The 18,899-nt window shown below is 35.5% G+C and overlaps 1 protein-coding gene across 2 annotated transcripts; it reads right to left on the bottom strand.

Moving 5' to 3' along the window:
- Positions 1–14,660: 14,660 nt before the first annotated feature.
- Positions 14,661–18,820, bottom strand: LOC146685766 (uncharacterized). 2 transcript variants are annotated; one of them, XM_085442231.1, is made up of 3 exons: positions 17,525–18,820; positions 17,260–17,325; positions 14,661–17,120 (listed from the first exon to the last, which is right to left on the bottom strand). In XM_085442231.1, exons 1-3 carry the CDS (start codon positions 17,551–17,553, stop codon positions 16,532–16,534), a joined length of 684 nt encoding a protein of 227 aa, XP_085298357.1. In that variant the 5' UTR covers positions 17,554–18,820; the 3' UTR covers positions 14,661–16,531. The 2 variants fall into 2 exon arrangements, with proteins under 2 accessions (XP_085298357.1, XP_085298356.1); XM_085442230.1 differs by having other exon boundaries at positions 17,260–17,343.
- Positions 18,821–18,899: the final 79 nt, after the last annotated feature.

An 18,899-nucleotide genomic window follows, 5' to 3' on the forward strand; every position in this document is an offset into this window, starting at 1 on the left:
ATGACCATAGTTTCCTAACCGTAGGGGCTAGAGCGTTCATTCTTACACCGTTTTGTTCAGAAAAGATGGGGGAATCTTCAAGTGTTGACAATTTATCATTAAAATAGGAATTATTGAAGATATTTGACTTGTAATAGACCATAACTGAATAGAGGTGAAGCAAAAACTGCTTTGACTTGTCCTCAGCTGGCTGGGAAGCCATGGAGGCCTCAATATGCAATTTGTATGTCTCTGATATGTAAATTTGAATATTACAGTTCTCACAGAGGATTGACTCCCTGGGGACCTGCCACAAATATATAGAAATACTATGATTACCCAGAAATACTACATTTAGAAGAAATACTATGTTTTAGCACAAATACTCTGGTTTTGCACAAATATTATAACATAGCAGAAATACAATTCTATAGCAGAAATGCTATATTTAGAAAGAAAAATATAATATAGTAGAAATAGTATGATTTAGCAGAAATACTACAATATGGCATAATAAAAATGATTTAGAACAAATACTATGATTGAGCAGAAGTACTAAGATGTAGTAAAAGTACTTTGATTTAACAGAAATACAATTATGGAGGAGTAATACTTTAAAATGGGAGAAATATTGATACACACACACATACACAGAGCCTAAAGGGAAGAGTATTTGTGTCATGGAGTGTTAACAAGAATGTGAGGTCCATATTAGAAAAGCTGGTAAAATCATAAAAGTTTGCAGAATTGTAATAAATGATGAATATGAATTACTGGTCTGTGACAGTGTATTAATTTGTAGTGAAAAAAACATGTTGACCAAGGTGGAATCAAACCCACGATCTTTGGCTTGCAGACCCGTGTCATTACCAACTGCGCCACTGGGAAAGAGAGGAGCCACTTTGAAAAACAGGCTCGTAAGGAGTCAGAATTAGATCGCGGTGAGAGACGAAATACGCCGTTTTTTGGAGTTACAAAACGTTGTGTAACTCAAAAAATAGGTGGACTAGAAGCATAATTATTGCACTGGGTGAATCAGCGGACTTTGGTGTACTTTGACTGCTATTTACATTGCTCTATGTACATCCGTCACTGAGATATGACGAGAGAGGAAACGGAAGACCTCAGATATGATTGGCTGGCTGGGAGGCCGTGCAGGCCGTGATCTGTATATTTGAATGTCTGAGTCCTCACAGATGATTGGCTGCCTGGGGATCTGGCAGAAATATACAGAAATAGTATGATTAAGCATAAATACTACATTTAGCAGAAATACTATATTAAGCACAAATCCTATAAAAAGCAGAAATAGTATATTAAGCACAAATCCTATAAAAAGCAGAAATACTATATTAAGCACAAATCCTATAAAAAGCAGAAATAGTATATTAAGCACAAATCCTATAAAAAGCAGAAATACTATATTAAGCACAAATCTTATAAAATAGCAGAAATAGTCTGATTTAGCACAATAGTAATAACTTAAACAGAAAAATTGGAAAAGCAAAATGGACAGCTGAAAAAATGCTGAACGTGCTGAAGGTCCCTCAACTATACTTGTTAAATGAAAAAAATCAGCAAAAAAATCTATAACAGCCACACAATCACAAATATCTACACATACACAAGATCAAATTCAGTCACCCAGTCTAAATATATTGAATTTGAATCTTACAATGAGATCATCCCATTAAAAGGCTTTCTCTCTCTCTCTCTCTCTCTCTCTCCCTGTCACACACAGACACACACACACACACACACACACACACACACACACACAGGGAGAGAGAAGTAAGTTTCTAGGTCAGCCTGGGAGCTGCTGAATTTGAATCCACCAATCAGAGAGGCTGTGCACTTTTCCCCACCAAAACGGGTGCTTCTGTTTACACACGCAGCACAGAGAGAGACACTGGATTATTGCAGTCTATTTCTCATAGTGACGACTCCCCTCAAACAAATGACCATAATTTCCAAACCGTAGGGGCTAGAACGGTCATTCTTACACCGTTTTGTTCAGAAGAGATGGGGGAATCTTCAAGTGTTGACAATTTATCATTAAAATATGAATTTTTAGAGATATATGACATGGATGACTTGTTGACTTAGAAGCCACGAATTCCCCAATATGCAAATTTGAATGCCTGAGGCCACATATATGATTGGCTGGCTGGGAAGCTGTGCAGGCCCTGATTTGTGGATTTGAATTCCTCAGCCCTCAGATATGATTGGCTGGCTTAGAAGCCATGAAGGCCCCAATATGCAAATTTGAATGCCTCAGGACACTTATATGATTGGCTGGGAAACCGTGCAGGCCCTGATTTGAAAATTTGAATGTCTAAGTCCTCACAGAGGATTGGCTGCCTGGGGACCTGGCAGAAATATATAGAAATAGTATGATTAAGCATAAATACTACATTTAGTAGAAATACTATGTTTTAGCACAAATACTATAAAAAGCAGAAATACTATAATTTAGCAGAAATACCATATTAAGCACAAATCATATAAAAAGCAGAAATACTATATTAAGCACAAATTCTATAAAAAGCAGAAATACTATATTAAGCACAAATCCTATTAAAAGCAGAAATACTATATTAAGCACAAATCTTATGAAATAGCAGAAACAGTATGATTTAGCACAATAGTAATAAGTTAAACAGAAAAATTGGAAAAGCAAAATGGACAGCTGAAAAAATGCTGAACATGCTGAGGGTCCCTCAAATATACTTGTTAAATGAAAAAATCAGCAAAAAAATGCACAGGGAGAGAGAAGTAAGTTTCTAGGTCAGCCTGGGAGCTGCTGAATTTGAATCCACCAATCAGAGAGCCTGTGTACTTTTTCCCGCCAAAACAGGTGCATCTTTTTACACACGCAGCACAGAGAGGCACAGGATTATTGCAGCCTATTTCTCATAGTGAGGACTCCCCTCAAACAAATGACCATAATTTCCAAACCGTAGGGGCTAGAGCGGTCATTCTTACACCGTTTTGTTCAGAAGAGATGGGGGAATCTTCCAGTGTTAACAATTTATCATTAAAATGTGAATTTTTAGAGATATACGACATGGATGACTTGTTGACTTAGAAGCCACGAATTCCCCCAATATGCAAATTTGAATGCCTGAGGCCACATATATGATTGGCTGCCTGGGAAGCCGTGCAGGCCCTGATTTGTGGATTTGAATTCCTCAGCCCTCAGATATGATTGGCTGGCTTAGAAGCCATGAAGGCCCCAATATGCAAATTTGAATGCCTCAGGACACATATATGATTGGCTGGGAAACCGTGCAGGCCCTGATTTGAAAATTTGAATGTCTAAGTCCTCACAGAGGATTGGCTGCCTGGGGACCTGGCAGAAATATATAGAAATACTATGATTAAGCATAAATACTACATTTAGTAGAAATACTATGTTTTAGCACAAATACTATAAAAAGCAGAAATACTATAATTTAGCAGAAATACTATATTAAGCACAAATCCTATAAAAAGCAGAAATACTATATTAGGCACAAATCCTATAAAAAGCAGAAATAGTATGATTAAGCATAAATACTACATTTAGTAGAAATACTATGTTTTAGCACAAATAGTATAAAAAGCAGAAATATTATAATTTAGCACAAATAGTATAAAAAGCAGAAATATTATAATTTAGCACAAATAGTATAAAAAGCAGAAATATTATAATTTAGCACAAATAGTATAAAAAGCAGAAATACTACATTTAGTAGAAATACTATGTTTTAGCACAAATAGTATAAAAAGCAGAAATATTATAATTTAGCACAAATAGTATAAAAAGCAGAAATACTACATTTAGTAGAAATACTATGTTTTAGCACAAATAGTATAAAAAGCAGAAATATTATAATTTAGCACAAATAGTATAAAAAGCAGAAATATTATAATTTAGCACAAATAGTATAAAAAGCAGAAATATTATAATTTAGCACAAATAGTATAAAAAGCAGAAATATTATAATTTAGCACAAATAGTATAAAAAGCAGAAATACTACATTTAGTAGAAATACTATGTTTTAGCACAAATAGTATAAAAAGCAGAAATATTATAATTTAGCACAAATAGTATAAAAAGCAGAAATACTACATTTAGTAGAAATACTATGTTTTAGCACAAATAGTATAAAAAGCAGAAATATTATAATTTAGCACAAATAGTATAAAAAGCAGAAATATTATAATTTAGCACAAATAGTATAAAAAGCAGAAATATTATAATTTAGCACAAATAGTATAAAAAGCAGAAATACTATAATTTAGCAGAAATACTATATTAAGCACAAATCCTATAAAAAGCAGAAATAGGATGATTAAGCATAAACACTACATTTAGTAGAAATACTATGTTTTAGCACAAATAGTATAAAAAGCAGAAATATTGTAATTTAGCAGAAATACTATATTAGGCACAAATCTTATAAAATAGCAGAAATAGTATTATTTAGCACAATAGTAATAAGTTAAACAGAAAAATTGGAAAAGCAAAATGGACAGCTGAAAAAATGCTGAACATGCTGAGGGTCCCTCAAATATACTTGTTAAATGAAAAAATCAGCAAAAAAATGCACAGGGAGAGAGAAGTAAGTTTCTAGGTCAGCCTGGGAGCTGCTGAATTTGAATCCACCAATCAGAGAGCCTGTGTACTTTTTCCCGCCAAAACATGTGCCTCTTTTTACACACGCAGCACAGAGAGGCACAGGATTATTGCAGCCTATTTCTCATAGTGAGGACTCCCCTCAAACAAATGACCATAATTTCCAAACCGTAGGGGCTAGAGCGGTCATTCTTACACCGTTTTGTTCAGAAGAGATGGGGGAATCTTCCAGTGTTTACAATTTATCATTAAAATATGAATTATTAAAGATATTTGACTTGTAATGCACCATAACTGAGTAGAGCGAAGCAAAAACTGCCTTGACTTGCCCTCAAACAACGCTTTCTAACTCGAAATCTATTTGGAGTATCGATATCATTCTTTCACCGTAAGAGACAGCAGGCTTTGGTGAACAATCATGGAAATTTTCAGGTCTCTGTGGAAATCCAACAAAAAGTTATGACGAGAGAAAAAAGTGGTTCATTTCCACAGTTTGAAATCTGAAGAAATCTGAGCGAAGGACGAATTTCCTACCCTCAAACAAGTCCAACTCATTTCAGAACGGTAATAGGTGAGAAAGAAATTCTTGAATTGTGAGCGTCAGGGGTGTCTGAAGATATTCGGGGACAAGCCTCATGTCTTAACTTTGCTTCGTTAAGGAGATATGACGATTCGAATATGCCTCTCATTACAGAAATCCAGCGGTGATTTTGAACAAGCTCTCCATTCACTTTATATGGAGAGTTTTCTGACCTTGTGTTAGTCTGAGGAGATTTGCAAAAATTCTATAAATCCCACAACAATGATGGTGACATTTTCTGAAAGCCAGCAAAAATACCTACGTTTTGATGTATAATTTGTGGAAGTTGAGTGAAAATTGAGCAAGTAGCAGGAAGTTGTTCGGACATGAAGTGAAAATTGCAAAACCTTCAGTGGCACACTGGAAGCCAAGAGCATAGCAACCATAACAACACATGTATTTTGTGAAAAATCACAATTTTGCAACTCAAAACTTTAAGAGGCATAAAAGTAAAACAGTAAAAGATTTGAAAAAGCTGAATCATACCTGAATAGCCCAATAATTTGTGAACATTTTAAAGTTTGAATGGTTGTTCTAGGTGAAAATATGAGGAAGTAGTTAAGTTTCAAAAACAAGCAAATTTTAGCAGAATTGCTGAAGTTTCCCATTCATTTCAATGGGACAAATTAAAGGAAAAAAGTGGAATATTTTAAAAAGTATAATAGTTAAAAATAGCAAAAATCATAGCAGGAATTAGCAAAAATAGCTGAATAGTTTAAAATTTGAACGGTGAAAATCGGCTGAAAATTGTGGAAGTAGTTTAACGGCGAAAAGTGTACGGAAGCAACTAGAATAATAACTAGAAAAATTTGCATTTCCTGCGAAAATGCAGTGTGGATGCTTAAAGCTGAAGCTGTATGCAAAAACTAGCTGAAAAAGCTGAAAAGTTGCAGAAATTGTAAAAACTTTGCAGAAGTAAAAGAAGTTTGCTAAAATGGAATAACTTAGCAGAACTGCAATATCTTAGAGGAAACATAATACTTGGCAGAAATACAATAGCATAGCAGAATTTAGCAGAAATATTGTAACTTACCAGAAACATGATAACTTCTCAAAAATACAAGAATTTAGGAGAAATAGTATAAGATAACAGAAAGAATATATTTAGCCAAAAATACTTAAACATTACAGAAACACTATGATTTAGAAAAATAGTACAACAGAGCAGAAATATTGTGATTTACCAGAGACACTGTGATGAACTATGAATATTGTAATTTTAAATTAAGACTATGTTTTAGCACAAATATTATAATTTGGCAGAAATACTATAATTTAGCACAAATACTATAAAAAGCAGAAATACCATAATTTAGCAGAAATACTATATTAAGCACAAACCCTATAAAAAGCAGAAATACTGTACTATGATTTGGTAGAAAAAACTATAATTAATCAGAAATACTATATTTGGCAGAAATACGGTATTTGGCACAAATCTTATAAAATAGCAGAAATAGTATGATTTAGCACAATAGTAATAACTTAAACAGAAAAATTGGAAAAGCAAAAATGGACAGCTGAAAAAATGATGAACATGCTGAAGGTCCCTCAACTATACTTGTTAAATGAAAAAAATCAGCAAAAAAATCTATAACAGCCACACAATCACAAATATGTACACATAAGAAAACACACATGCACAGAGAGACACACACACAAGATCCAATTCAGTCAACCAGTCTAAATATATTGAATTTGAATCTTAGAATGAGATCATCCCATTAAAAGGCTTTCTCTCTCTCTCTCTCTCTCTCTCTCTCTCTCTCTGTCACACACACACACACACACACACACACACACACACACACACACACACACACAGGGAGAGAAAAGTGAGTTTCTAGGTCAGCCTGGGAGCTGCTGAATTTGAATCCACCAATCAGAGAGCCTGTGCACTCTTTCCCTCCAAAACAGGTGCATCCTTTTTACACACGCAGCACAGAGAGACACGGGATCATTGCAGTCTATTTCTTATAATGACGACTCCCCTCAAACAAATGACCATAATTTCCTAACCGTAGGAGCTAGAACGGTCATTCTTACACCGTTTTGTTCAGAAGAGATGGGGGAATCTTCAAGTGTTGACAATTTATCATTAAAATATGAATTTTTAGAGATATATCACACGGATGACTTGTTGACTTAGAAGCCACGAATTCCCCAATATGCAAATTTGAATACCTGGAGCCCACATATATGATTGGCTGGCTGGGAAGCTGTGCAGGCCCTGATTTGTGGATTTGAATTCCTCAGCCCTCAGATATGATTGGCTGGCTTAGAAGCCATGAAGGCCCCAATATGCAAATTTGAATGCCTCAGGACACATATATGATTGGCTGGGAAGCCGTGCAGGCCCTGATTTGAAAATTTGAATTTCTCAGTCCTCACAGAGGATTGGCTGCCTGGGGACCTGGCAGAAATATATAGAAATACTATGATTAAGCATAAATACTACATTTAGTAGAAATACTATGTTTTAGCACAAATACTATAAAAAGCAGAAATACTATAATTTAGCAGAAATACTATATTAAGCACAAATCCTATAAAAAGCAGAAATAGGATGATTAAGCATAAACACTACATTTAGTAGAAATACTATGTTTGAGCAAAAATCCTATAAAAAGCAGAAATACTATATTAGGCACAAATCCCATAAAAAGCAGAAATAGTATGATTAAGCATAAATACTACATTTAGTAGAAATACTATGTTTTAGCACAAATAGTATAAAAAGCAGAAATATTGTAATTTAGCAGAAATACTATATTAGGCACAAATCTTATAAAATAGCAGAAATAGTATTATTTAGCACAATAGTAATAAGTTAAACAGAAAAATTGGAAAAGCAAAATGGACAGCTGAAAAAATGCTGAACATGCTGAGGGTCCCTCAAATATACTTGTTAAATGAAAAAATCAGCAAAAAAATGCACAGGGAGAGAGAAGTAAGTTTCTAGGTCAGCCTGGGAGCTGCTGAATTCGAATCCACCAATCAGAGAGCCTGTGTACTTTTTCCCGCCAAAACATGTGCCTCTTTTTACACACGCAGCACAGAGAGGCACAGGATTATTGCAGCCTATTTCTCATAGTGAGGACTCCCCTCAAACAAATGACCATAATTTCCAAACCGTAGGGGCTAGAGCGGTCATTCTTACACCGTTTTGTTCAGAAGAGATGGGGGAATCTTCCAGTGTTTACAATTTATCATTAAAATATGAATTATTAAAGATATTTGACTTGTAATGCACCATAACTGAGTAGAGCGAAGCAAAAACTGCCTTGACTTGCCCTCAAACAACGCTTTCTAACTCGAAATCTATTTGGAGTATCGATATCATTCTTTCACCGTAAGAGACAGCAGGCTTTGGTGAACAATCATGGAAATTTTCAGGTCTCTGTGGAAATCCAACAAAAAGTTATGACGAGAGAAAAAAGTGGTTCATTTCCACAGTTTGAAATCTGAAGAAATCTGAGCGAAGGACGAATTTCCTACCCTCAAACAAGTCCAACTCATTTCAGAACGGTAATAGGTGAGAAAGAAATTCTTGAATTGTGAGCGTCAGGGGTGTCTGAAGATATTCGGGGACAAGCCTCATGTCTTAACTTTGCTTCGTTAAGGAGATATGACGATTCGAATATGCCTCTCATTACAGAAATCCAGCGGTGATTTTGAACAAGCTCTCCATTCACTTTATATGGAGAGTTTTCTGACCTTGTGTTAGTCTGAGGAGATTTGCAAAAATTCTATAAATCCCACAACAATGATGGTGACATTTTCTGAAAGCCAGCAAAAATACCTACGTTTTGATGTATAATTTGTGGAAGTTGAGTGAAAATTGAGCAAGTAGCAGGAAGTTGTTCGGACATGAAGTGAAAATTGCAAAACCTTCAGTGGCACACTGGAAGCCAAGAGCATAGCAACCATAACAACACATGTATTTTGTGAAAAATCACAATTTTGCAACTCAAAACTTTAAGAGGCATAAAAGTAAAACAGTAAAAGATTTGAAAAAGCTGAATCATACCTGAATAGCCAAATAATTTGTGAACATTTTAAAATTTGAATGGTTGTTCTAGGTGAAAATATGAGGAAGTAGTTAAGTTTCAAAAACAGGCAAATTTTAGCAGAATTGCTGAAGTTTCCCATTCATTTCAATGGGACAAATTAAAGGAAAAAAGTGGAATATTTTAAAAAGTATAATAGTTAAAAATAGCAAAAATCATAGCAGGAATTAGCAAAAATAGCTGAATAGTTTAAAATTTGAACGGTGAAAATCGGCTGAAAATTGTGGAAGTAGTTTAACGGCGAAAAGTGTACGGAAGCAACTAGAATAATAATAATAACTAGAAAAATTTGCATTTCCTGCGAAAATGCAGTGTGGATGCTTAAAGCTGAAGCTGTATGCAAAAAGTAGCTGAAAAAGCTGAAAAGTTACAGAAATTGTAAAAACTTTGCAGAAGCAAAAGAAGTTTGCTAAAATGGAATAACTTAGCAGAACTGCAATATCTTAGAGGAAACATAATACTTGGCAGAAATACAATAGCATAGCAGAATTTAGCAGAAATATTGTAACTTACCAGAAACATGATAACTTCTCAAACATACAAGAATTTAGGAGAAATAGTATAAGATAACAGAAAGAATATATTTAGCCAAAAATACTTAAACATTACAGAAACACTATGATTTAGAAAAATAGTACAACAGAGCAGAAATATTGTGATTTACCAGAGACACTGTGATGAACTATGAATATTGTAATTTTAAATTAAGACTATGTTTTAGCACAAATATTATAATTTGGCAAAAATACTATAATTTAGCAGAAATACTATATTAAGCACAAATCCTATAAAAAGCAGAAATGGTATGATTAAGCATAAATACTACATTTAGTAGAAATACTTTGTTTTAGCACAAATCCCATAAAAAGCAGAAATACTGTACTATGATTTAGTAGAAAGACTATAATTAATCAGAAATACTAAATTTAGCAGAAATACTATATTAAGCACAAATCCTATGAAAAGCAGAAATAGTATGATTAAGCATAAATACTACATTTAGCAGAAATACTATATTAAGCACAAATCTTATAAAAAGCAGAAATACTATATTAAGCACAAATCCTATAAAAGCAGAAATAGTATATTAAGCACAAATCTTATAAAATAGCAGAAATAGTATTATTTAGCACAATAGTAATAAGTTAAACAGAAAAATTGGAAAAGCAAAATGGACAGCTGAAAAAATGCTGAACATGCTGAGGTTCCCTCAAATATACTAGTTATATGACAAAAATCTGCAAAAAAAATTTATGACAGCCACACAATTACAAATATGCACACATGAGGAAACACACATGCACAGAGAGACACACACACAAGATCCAATTCAGTCAACCAGTCTAAATATATTGAATTTGAATCTTACAATGAGATCATCCCATTAAAAGGCTTTCTCTCTCTCTCTCTCTCTCTCTCTCTCTCTCTCTCTGTCACACACACACACACACACACACACACACACACACACACACACACACACACACACAGAGGGAGAGAGCTGCTGAATTTGAATCCACCAATCAGAGAGGCTGTGCACTCTTTCCCGCCAAAACAGGTGCTTCTGTTTACACACGCAGCACAGAGACACACAGGATTTTTGCAGTCTATTTCTCATAGTGACGACTCCCCTCAAACAAATGACCATAATTTCCTAACCGTAGGGGCTAGAAGGGTCATTCTTACACCGTTTTGTTCAGAAGAGATGGGGGAATCTTCAAGTGTTGACAATTTATCATTAAAATATGAATTTTTAGAGATATATGACATGGATGACTTGTTGACTTAGAAGCCACGAATTCCCCAATATGCAAATTTGAATACCTGGAGCCCACATACATGATTGGCTGGCTGGGAAGCCGTGCAGGCCCTGATTTGTGGATTTGAATTCCTCAGCCCTGATATGATTGGCTGGCTTAGAAGCCATGAAGGCCCCAATATGCAAATTTGAATGCCTCAGGACACATATATGATTGGCTGGGAAACCGTGCAGGCCCTGATTTGAAAATTTGAATGTCTAAGTCCTCACAGAGGATTGGCTGCCTGGGGACCTGGCAGAAATATATAGAAATACTATGATTAAGCATAAATACTACATTTAGTAAAAATACTATATTTTAGCACAAATACTATAAAAAGCAGAAATACTATAATTTAGCAGAAATACTATATTAAGCACAAATCCTATAAAAAGCAGAAATAGGATGATTAAGCATAAACACTACATTTAGTAGAAATACTATGTTTGAGCAAAAATCCTATAAAAAGCAGAAATACTATATTAGGCACAAATCCCATAAAAAGCAGAAATAGTATGATTAAGCATAAATACTACATTTAGTAGAAATACTATGTTTTAGCACAAATAGTATAAAAAGCAGAAATACTGTAATTTAGCAGAAATACTATATTAGGCACAAATCTTATAAAATAGCAGAAATAGTATGATTTAGCACAATAGTAATAAGTTAAACAGAAAAATTGGAAAAGCAAAATGGACAGCTGAAAAAATGCTGAACATGCTGAGGGTCCCTCAAATATACTTGTTAAATGAAAAAATCAGCAAAAAAATGCACAGGGAGAGAGAAGTAAGTTTCTAGGTCAGCCTGGGAGCTGCTGAATTTGAATCCACCAATCAGAGAGCCTGTGTACTTTTTCCCGCCAAAACATGTGCATCTTTTTACACACGCAGCACAGAGAGGCACAGGATTATTGCAGCCTATTTCTCATAGTGAGGACTCCCCTCAAACAAATGACCATAATTTCCAAACTGTAGGGGCTAGAGCGGTCATTCTTACACCGTTTTGTTCAGAAGAGATGGGGGAATCTTCAAGTGTTGACAATTTAATATTAAAATATGAATTTTTAGAGATATATGACATGGATGACTTGTTGACTTAGAAGCCACGAATTCCCCAATATGCAAATTTGAATGTCTGAGACCACATATGTGATTGGCTGGTTGGGAAGCTGTGCAGGCCCTGATTTGTGGATTTGAATTCCTCAGCCCTCAGATATGATTGGCTGGCTTAGAAGCCACGAAGGCCCCAATATGCAAATTTGAATGCCTCAGGACACTTATTTGATTGGCTGGGAAACTGTGCAGGCCCTGATTTGAAAATTTGAATGTCTCAGTCCTCACAGAGGATTGGCTGCCTGGGGACCTGGCAGAAATATATAGAAATACTATTATTAAGCATAAATACTACATTTAGTAGAAATACTATGTTTTAGCAAAAATACTATAAAAAGAAGAAAAACTATAATTTAGCAGAAATACTATATTAAGCACAAATCCTATAAAAAGCAGAAATACTATAATTTAGAACAAATAGTATAAAAAGCAGAAATACTATAATTTAGCAGAAATACTATGTTAGGAACAAATCCTATAAAAAGCAGAAATACTATATTAGGCACAAATCCTATAAAAAGCAGAAATACTATATTAGGCACAAATAGTGTAAAAAGCAGAAATACTATAATTTAGCAGAAATACTATGTTTGGCACAAATCCTATAAAAATAATAAATACTATAATTTAGCAGAAATACTATATTAGGCACAAATCTTATGAAAAGCAGAAATACTATGATTTAGCAGAATAGTAATAACTTACAAAATTACAAATATGGAGGCATATTGGAACACAAATGCACAGAGGGACACACAAACACAGGCTCTAATCCAGTCAACCAGTCTAACTATATTCAATTTAAATCCTACAATGACATGCTGCCAAATAAGGGCAGGGTTCTCTCTCTCCCACTAAACACACACACACACACACACAGAGGGAGAGAGCTGCCGAATTTAAATCCACCAATCAGAGTGGCTGTTTACGTTTTCCCGCCAAAACAGGTGCATCTTTTTACACACGCAGGACAGAGAGGCACAGGATTATTGCAGCCTATTTCTCATAGTGAGGACTCCCCTCAAACAAATGACCATAATTTCCTAACCGTAGGGGCTAGAGCGGTCATTCTTACACCGTTTTGTTCAGAAGAGATGGGGGAATCTTCCAGTGTTAACAATTTATCATTAAAATATGAATTATTAAAGATATTTGACTTCTAATGCACCATAACTGAGCAGAGCGAAGCAAAAACTGCCTTGACTTGCCCTCAAACAACGCTTTGTAACTCTAAAACTATTTGGAGTATCGATATCATTCTTTCACCGTAAGAGACAGCAGGCGTTGGTGAACAGTCATGGAAATTTTCAGGTCTCTGTGGAAATCCAACAAAAAGTTATGACGAGAGAAAAAAGTGGTTCATTTCCACAGTTTGAAATCTGAAGAAATCTGAGCGAAGGACGAATTTCCTACCCTCAAACAAGTCCAACTCATTTCAGAACGGTAATAGGTGAGAAAGAAATTCTTGAATTGTGAGCGTCAGGAGTGTCTGAAGATATACCGGGACAAGCCTCATGTCTTAAAGTCGCTTCGTTAAGGAGATATGACGATTCGAATATGCCTCTCATTACAGAAATGCAGCGGTGATTTTGAACAAGCTCTCCATTGACTTTATATGGAGAGTTTTGAGACCTTGTGTTGGTCTGAGGAGATTTGCCAAAATTCTATAAATCCCACAACAATGATAGTGACATGTTCTGAAAGCCAGCAAAAATACCTACGTTTTGATGTATAATTTGTGGAAGTTGAGTGAAAAATGAGCAAGTAGCAAGAAGTTGTTCGGACATGAAGAGAAGACTGCAAAAGCTTCAGTGTCACACTGGAAGCCAAGAGCATAGCAACCATAACAACGCATGTATTTTGTGAAAAATCACAATTTTGCAACTGAAAACTTTAAGAGGCATAAAAGTAAAACGGTAAAAGATTTGAAAAAGCTGAATCATACATGAATAGCCCAATAATTTGTGAACATTTTAAAGTTTGAATGGTTTTTCTAGGTGAAAGTATGAGGAAGTAGTTAAGTTTCAAAAACAAGCAAAATTTAGCAGAATTGCAGAAGTTTGCAGAAGTTTCCCATTCATTTCAATGGGACAAATTAAAGGAAAAAAGCTTAATATTTTAAAAAGTATAATAGCAGAAAATACCAAAAGTCATAGCACACATTAGCAGAAATAGCAGAATAGTTTAAAATTTGAACGGTGAAAATAGCACAAAAATTGTGGAAGTAGTTAGCGGACGAAAAACGAGCAACTTGAAGAATAATAATAAAGAATAAAGAGAAACAGGAACTCAATAGTGTGGATGCTTAAAGCATCCACACAACTAGAAAAATTTGCATTTCCTGCGAAAATGCAGTGTGGATGCTTTAAAGCTGAAGCTGCATGCAAAAAGTAGCTGAAAAAGCTGAAAAGTTGCAGAAATTGTAAAGCTGAAGCTGTCTGCTGAAGATAGTTGAAAATAGCTGAAGAAGCTGAAGAAATCAAAGCTAGTTTTTAAAAAGTTGTTGAAATTTTAATAACTTTGCAGAACAACATCAAGTTAACAAAAATGCAATAACTTAGCAGAAATGCAATAACTTAGAAGAAACATAACAATTCAGCAGAAATGTTGTAATTTACCAGAAGCTACAACTTAGCAGAAATGTAATAATTTAGAATAACATAACTTAGCAGAAATGATATAATTTAGTAGAAAATTAATAACTTGGCAGAAATATTACAACTTATCAGAACTGCTATAATTTTGCAGAAATGTAATTATTAGGAAAAAACTGTAAACAGATAAAAGCTAAAAATGATGAAGTAACCTCAAAGTTACTTGTTTAACTGTGAAAAATGACCAGAAACATTAGAAAAGGAAGAAAACCAATTCAATTAAATTTATATAGCGCCAATTCACAACAAAAGTCGCCTTAAGGCGCTTCATAGATACAGAGAAAAACCCAACAATCATATGACCCCCTATGAGCAAGCACTTTGGCGACAGTGGGAAGGAAAAACTCCCTTTTAACAGGAAGAAACCTCCAGCAGAACCAGGCTCAGGGAGGGGCGGCCATCTGCTGCGACCGGTTGGGGTGAGAGAAGGAAGACAGGATTACCAGCCAGCAGATAAACTGATGTGAAACAAAACCAAAGTAAAATTGCAGAATTTACACAGTTGGTGAAATGTAAAAATGGCAACAAAAAAACCCCAAACAAACAAACAAAAAAACAAAAACAAACAACATTTAGTTAATAAATGCACAAGATGATTTGATGATAAATATGGTACCAATCTACAAAATACTGTCGAAATGAAGTCCACATTGTGATATATTTCAGGTGTGGAGAGTCACACAGCCAAACAATCGATGTGCATATTTAAAGAATCAAATAAAGAACATTGTTGTGGAATAAATTACAGTGAATAATAATCACTGCCCTGCATTAGAGAGTGACTTATGATGAGGTATTAATTGGCTTAACTTTACCTCTAACAGCTTTTCACATAGTGCTGTGACCAGGGTGAAATCCATCATAAAGTAACTGTAAACAGTAGAACCATTAGCATGAATGTTATGGTTCTACTCTGATCAAAACTCAAGTCAGCTGTGTGACCTGATATAAAATGATAAAGAGGAACACATATAAATGACCTTTATGAACTTTTCAAAATGACTTTATATGTCTGACCCATTATCTATATATATTAGAGCAGATGTGGAAAACCACTGTTAGACCTACTCTATACTAACACAAACACAGTCACAAATTCATTGCTAGTGTGACATGTGGTCCTTTTTGCCTTTGACCAATGATATGCTGGTTACTTGGACCAGTTTAGTATTTGCTGTCACAGAGGAATGTTAACCATAAATCCAAAAGACAAAACTGAAAAAATATGTTAATTGCAAACATGTTTTTGCTTAGTAAAAGGATTGAAATTACATGGAAACTATCACCTTAAAGCCTCATTGTAAATATCATCACAAACAGATGTTTTCCACGCGGTTAACAAAGCTCCACCACATCCAATCACTGCATATAAATCTAAAAGAAAACAACAACAAATAAAATGTAATTAACACAAGTGAAGTCTAAGGAGCTTGGAAAGAAAAGCGTCTGGACTTCTTTGAGTTTCTTGAAGACGTTTCACCTCTCATCCGAGAAGCTTCTTCAGTTCTAAGGGTCAATGGTGGAGAGTCCCAGATTTAAACCCAATGTGAGTTTCTCCACAAACAGGGACAAAGAACCCCCTGATGATCCTCTACCTAATCACATGAGCCAAGGTGTGAAAGTGGGTGTGGGTCCCAATCAGCCAGGGTTTTGGGTGAGCTCATTGTGAAACCTGGCCCCACCCTATCATGTGATTTCCTGAGGTCAGGAAATCACCCACGCCCACTCCCAGGATGTGAGTGGACGTTACAGTGTCTGGGGAGGGAACTCAAAACTGGATTATAGATGGCAGACAGTTGGTGTTGTAAACCACCGCCTCTGTTCAAAGATGGTCGCTCACAGTGGACGTAAATGGCTTCTTTCACTCCTCCATCTATCCAAAATGTGAACATTGGCATCCTCAAAGAGTGACCTTTGTCCTTTAGATGCAGATGAACTGCTGAGTCTTGTCCTGTGGAGGTGGCTCTTCTGTGTTGTGCCATGCGCTGGTGAAGTGGCTGTTTGGTCTCTTCGATGTAGAAGTCTGGGCATTCCTCGCTGCACTGTACAGCATACACCACATTGTTAAGTTTGTGTTTAGGAGTTTTGTCTTTCAGGTGAACCAGTTTCTGTCTGAGTGTTTTGCTGGGTCTGAAGTACACTGGGATGTCGTATTTGGAGAAAACTCTCCTGAGTTTTTCTGATACACCGGCCACATAGGGGATGACAATGTTGTTGTGTCTGTCTTTCTTATCCTCCCTCGCTGGTGTCTGATGTTCTTTTCTGTGAAGCTGGAATGCAGGCACACTGGACGAGCTTGTTCTAAAAAATACAGAAAAAGGAACATTTTATTTGTGTTAAGGCCTAAAAACTACAAATAAGTTATACAATGAACAATATTGAAATACCTTATAGGTGCTGCGGGCCACATAACCAGAATCCAGAGCAATCTCACACTTACATGATGGTGAGGAAAGACATGAGCTCTGCAATGAGGTTTGAATGTCTCAGTTGGGACACTGAAGAACTCAGAAGACAGCAATACCTGCACAGAGAGACAGAGTAGAAAAAGCATAGATTTGTAATCCATAATGTCAATTAAAACTCAAAAAGTGTCAACAAGTATAATCATTTGAGTGTGGAATTGTTTATTCAATAAACAGGATTTTAATTAATTAATTGAATTAAAAACACTGACATTTTTTATCAAAGATAAAGAATCATACCTCTCTCTGCTCTGAGGATCACTGAGCATCTCTGACAGGAAATACAGTTTCCTCAGTAGGAGTCATCATTGATGGTCTCAGAGGTTGTAGTGTGGCAGCATGATGATGGTCTCCAGATCAGGCAGGAGGTCAGGTGATGGGTGTGTCATCTTCTCCATTGAAGACACACTGGTATGGCAGTTCATAACACAGCAGTCTCCTTGTGGCATGTAGTTATCTGTGCAGTCCAGCACTGATGGATCAGGTTTGGCTCAGCAGTTCATGAAGATGGTGTTAAGATGTTGTTGTTTCAGCTGAGGATGGTGAAGTTTGAAGGTTTTCCCACAAAGGAGACTGTGCCCTATCTGAAAAAATATATCTAACAAAACACGTGCTTATAACACCACCCACCCAGCTCAGCCCCCAAGTGTCTATGTAATGCTGGTATGGGGTGTCGGTTACTAAGTTTAATTAGTGCATCAGAAAGCGGGGGCTACACCTAAAGCCCACACTTTCTGATGTCTTTGTTTATTAGCAGCTTTTTCCAGCTGCTCAGAGCATTCTGACTTGGCCTTTATCCACCCAAACCCAAACCCACCCGGATAAAGGCCAAGTCAAACTCACACACCATACCAGCATTACATAGACACTTGGGGGCTGAGCTGGGTGGGTGGTGTTAAACTGTAGTCGGGAACTTTCAGAAAACTATCCATTTACTTCTAAATCAGTTTTTATACATATTCTGTAAGCTGTACTAATGTTTTTCTCTACATAATGTATCATTATAGACATCTCTGGTAGCCTAAAGATAGTTTAAAACTTTTGACATTTTTTACCTGTAAAACATGATAAGCAAAAACTCATTCATCACAAAAACTTTTGATTCTACAAAATCTACTATAATCAAGAAAATATAATTGTCTGTATTTATTCGTGTATGTCATCATAATAAATACCTGCATTTATCTGGGATTTATTTATTTACTATTTCATATTTTAAAGCCCTTGGAGGGGAAGATCTCGTTTGTTGAGCTACATACGTCATAGTAAAAAGATTTAGTCATTTAAAACATGATGTTGGTTTATCAAATGTTGCAGCACATTTCAGATCAGAGGTGCATGATAGCAGATGTTCTCTGCTCTGCATGAAGTTCAGCAATGATTTGGTGAAATGATTAATAACATTGCAATAAGAAAGGGTCTTCTGACAGACAGAGTAGGGAAGACCCTTTTTTCAATGAAAAATCTTTTTCATGCTCTACAATCAGTAAACTCTGTAACAAACATGATCTGTAATTGTTTCAAAACTCACCAGACGACTTCATGATTGGCTCGAGGACAGGACACAAAAGACAGGGTTGTGGTAACTGTAATATGATCTCAGAACACCTGAATA

The sequence above is a fragment of the Copadichromis virginalis genome, linkage group LG19 (assembly GCF_057382275.1).
Source record: "Copadichromis virginalis isolate Kocher_CV1m ecotype Utaka linkage group LG19, C_Virginalis_male_GT1.1, whole genome shotgun sequence".
Classification (NCBI taxonomy): domain Eukaryota; kingdom Metazoa; phylum Chordata; class Actinopteri; order Cichliformes; family Cichlidae; genus Copadichromis; species Copadichromis virginalis.

Coding starts and splice junctions, on each gene's coding strand:
- LOC146685766 (XM_085442230.1), bottom strand. CDS start 17,553: ATGCTCAGTGATCCTCAGAGCAGAGAGAG. Junction 17,344..17,524: donor GATCCTCAGAGCAGAGAGAG/GTATGATTCTTT, acceptor CTCTCTGTGCAG/GTATTGCTGTCTTCTGAGTT. Junction 17,121..17,259: donor ATGTCTTTCCTCACCATCAT/GTAAGTGTGAGA, acceptor TGTATTTTTTAG/AACAAGCTCGTCCAGTGTGC.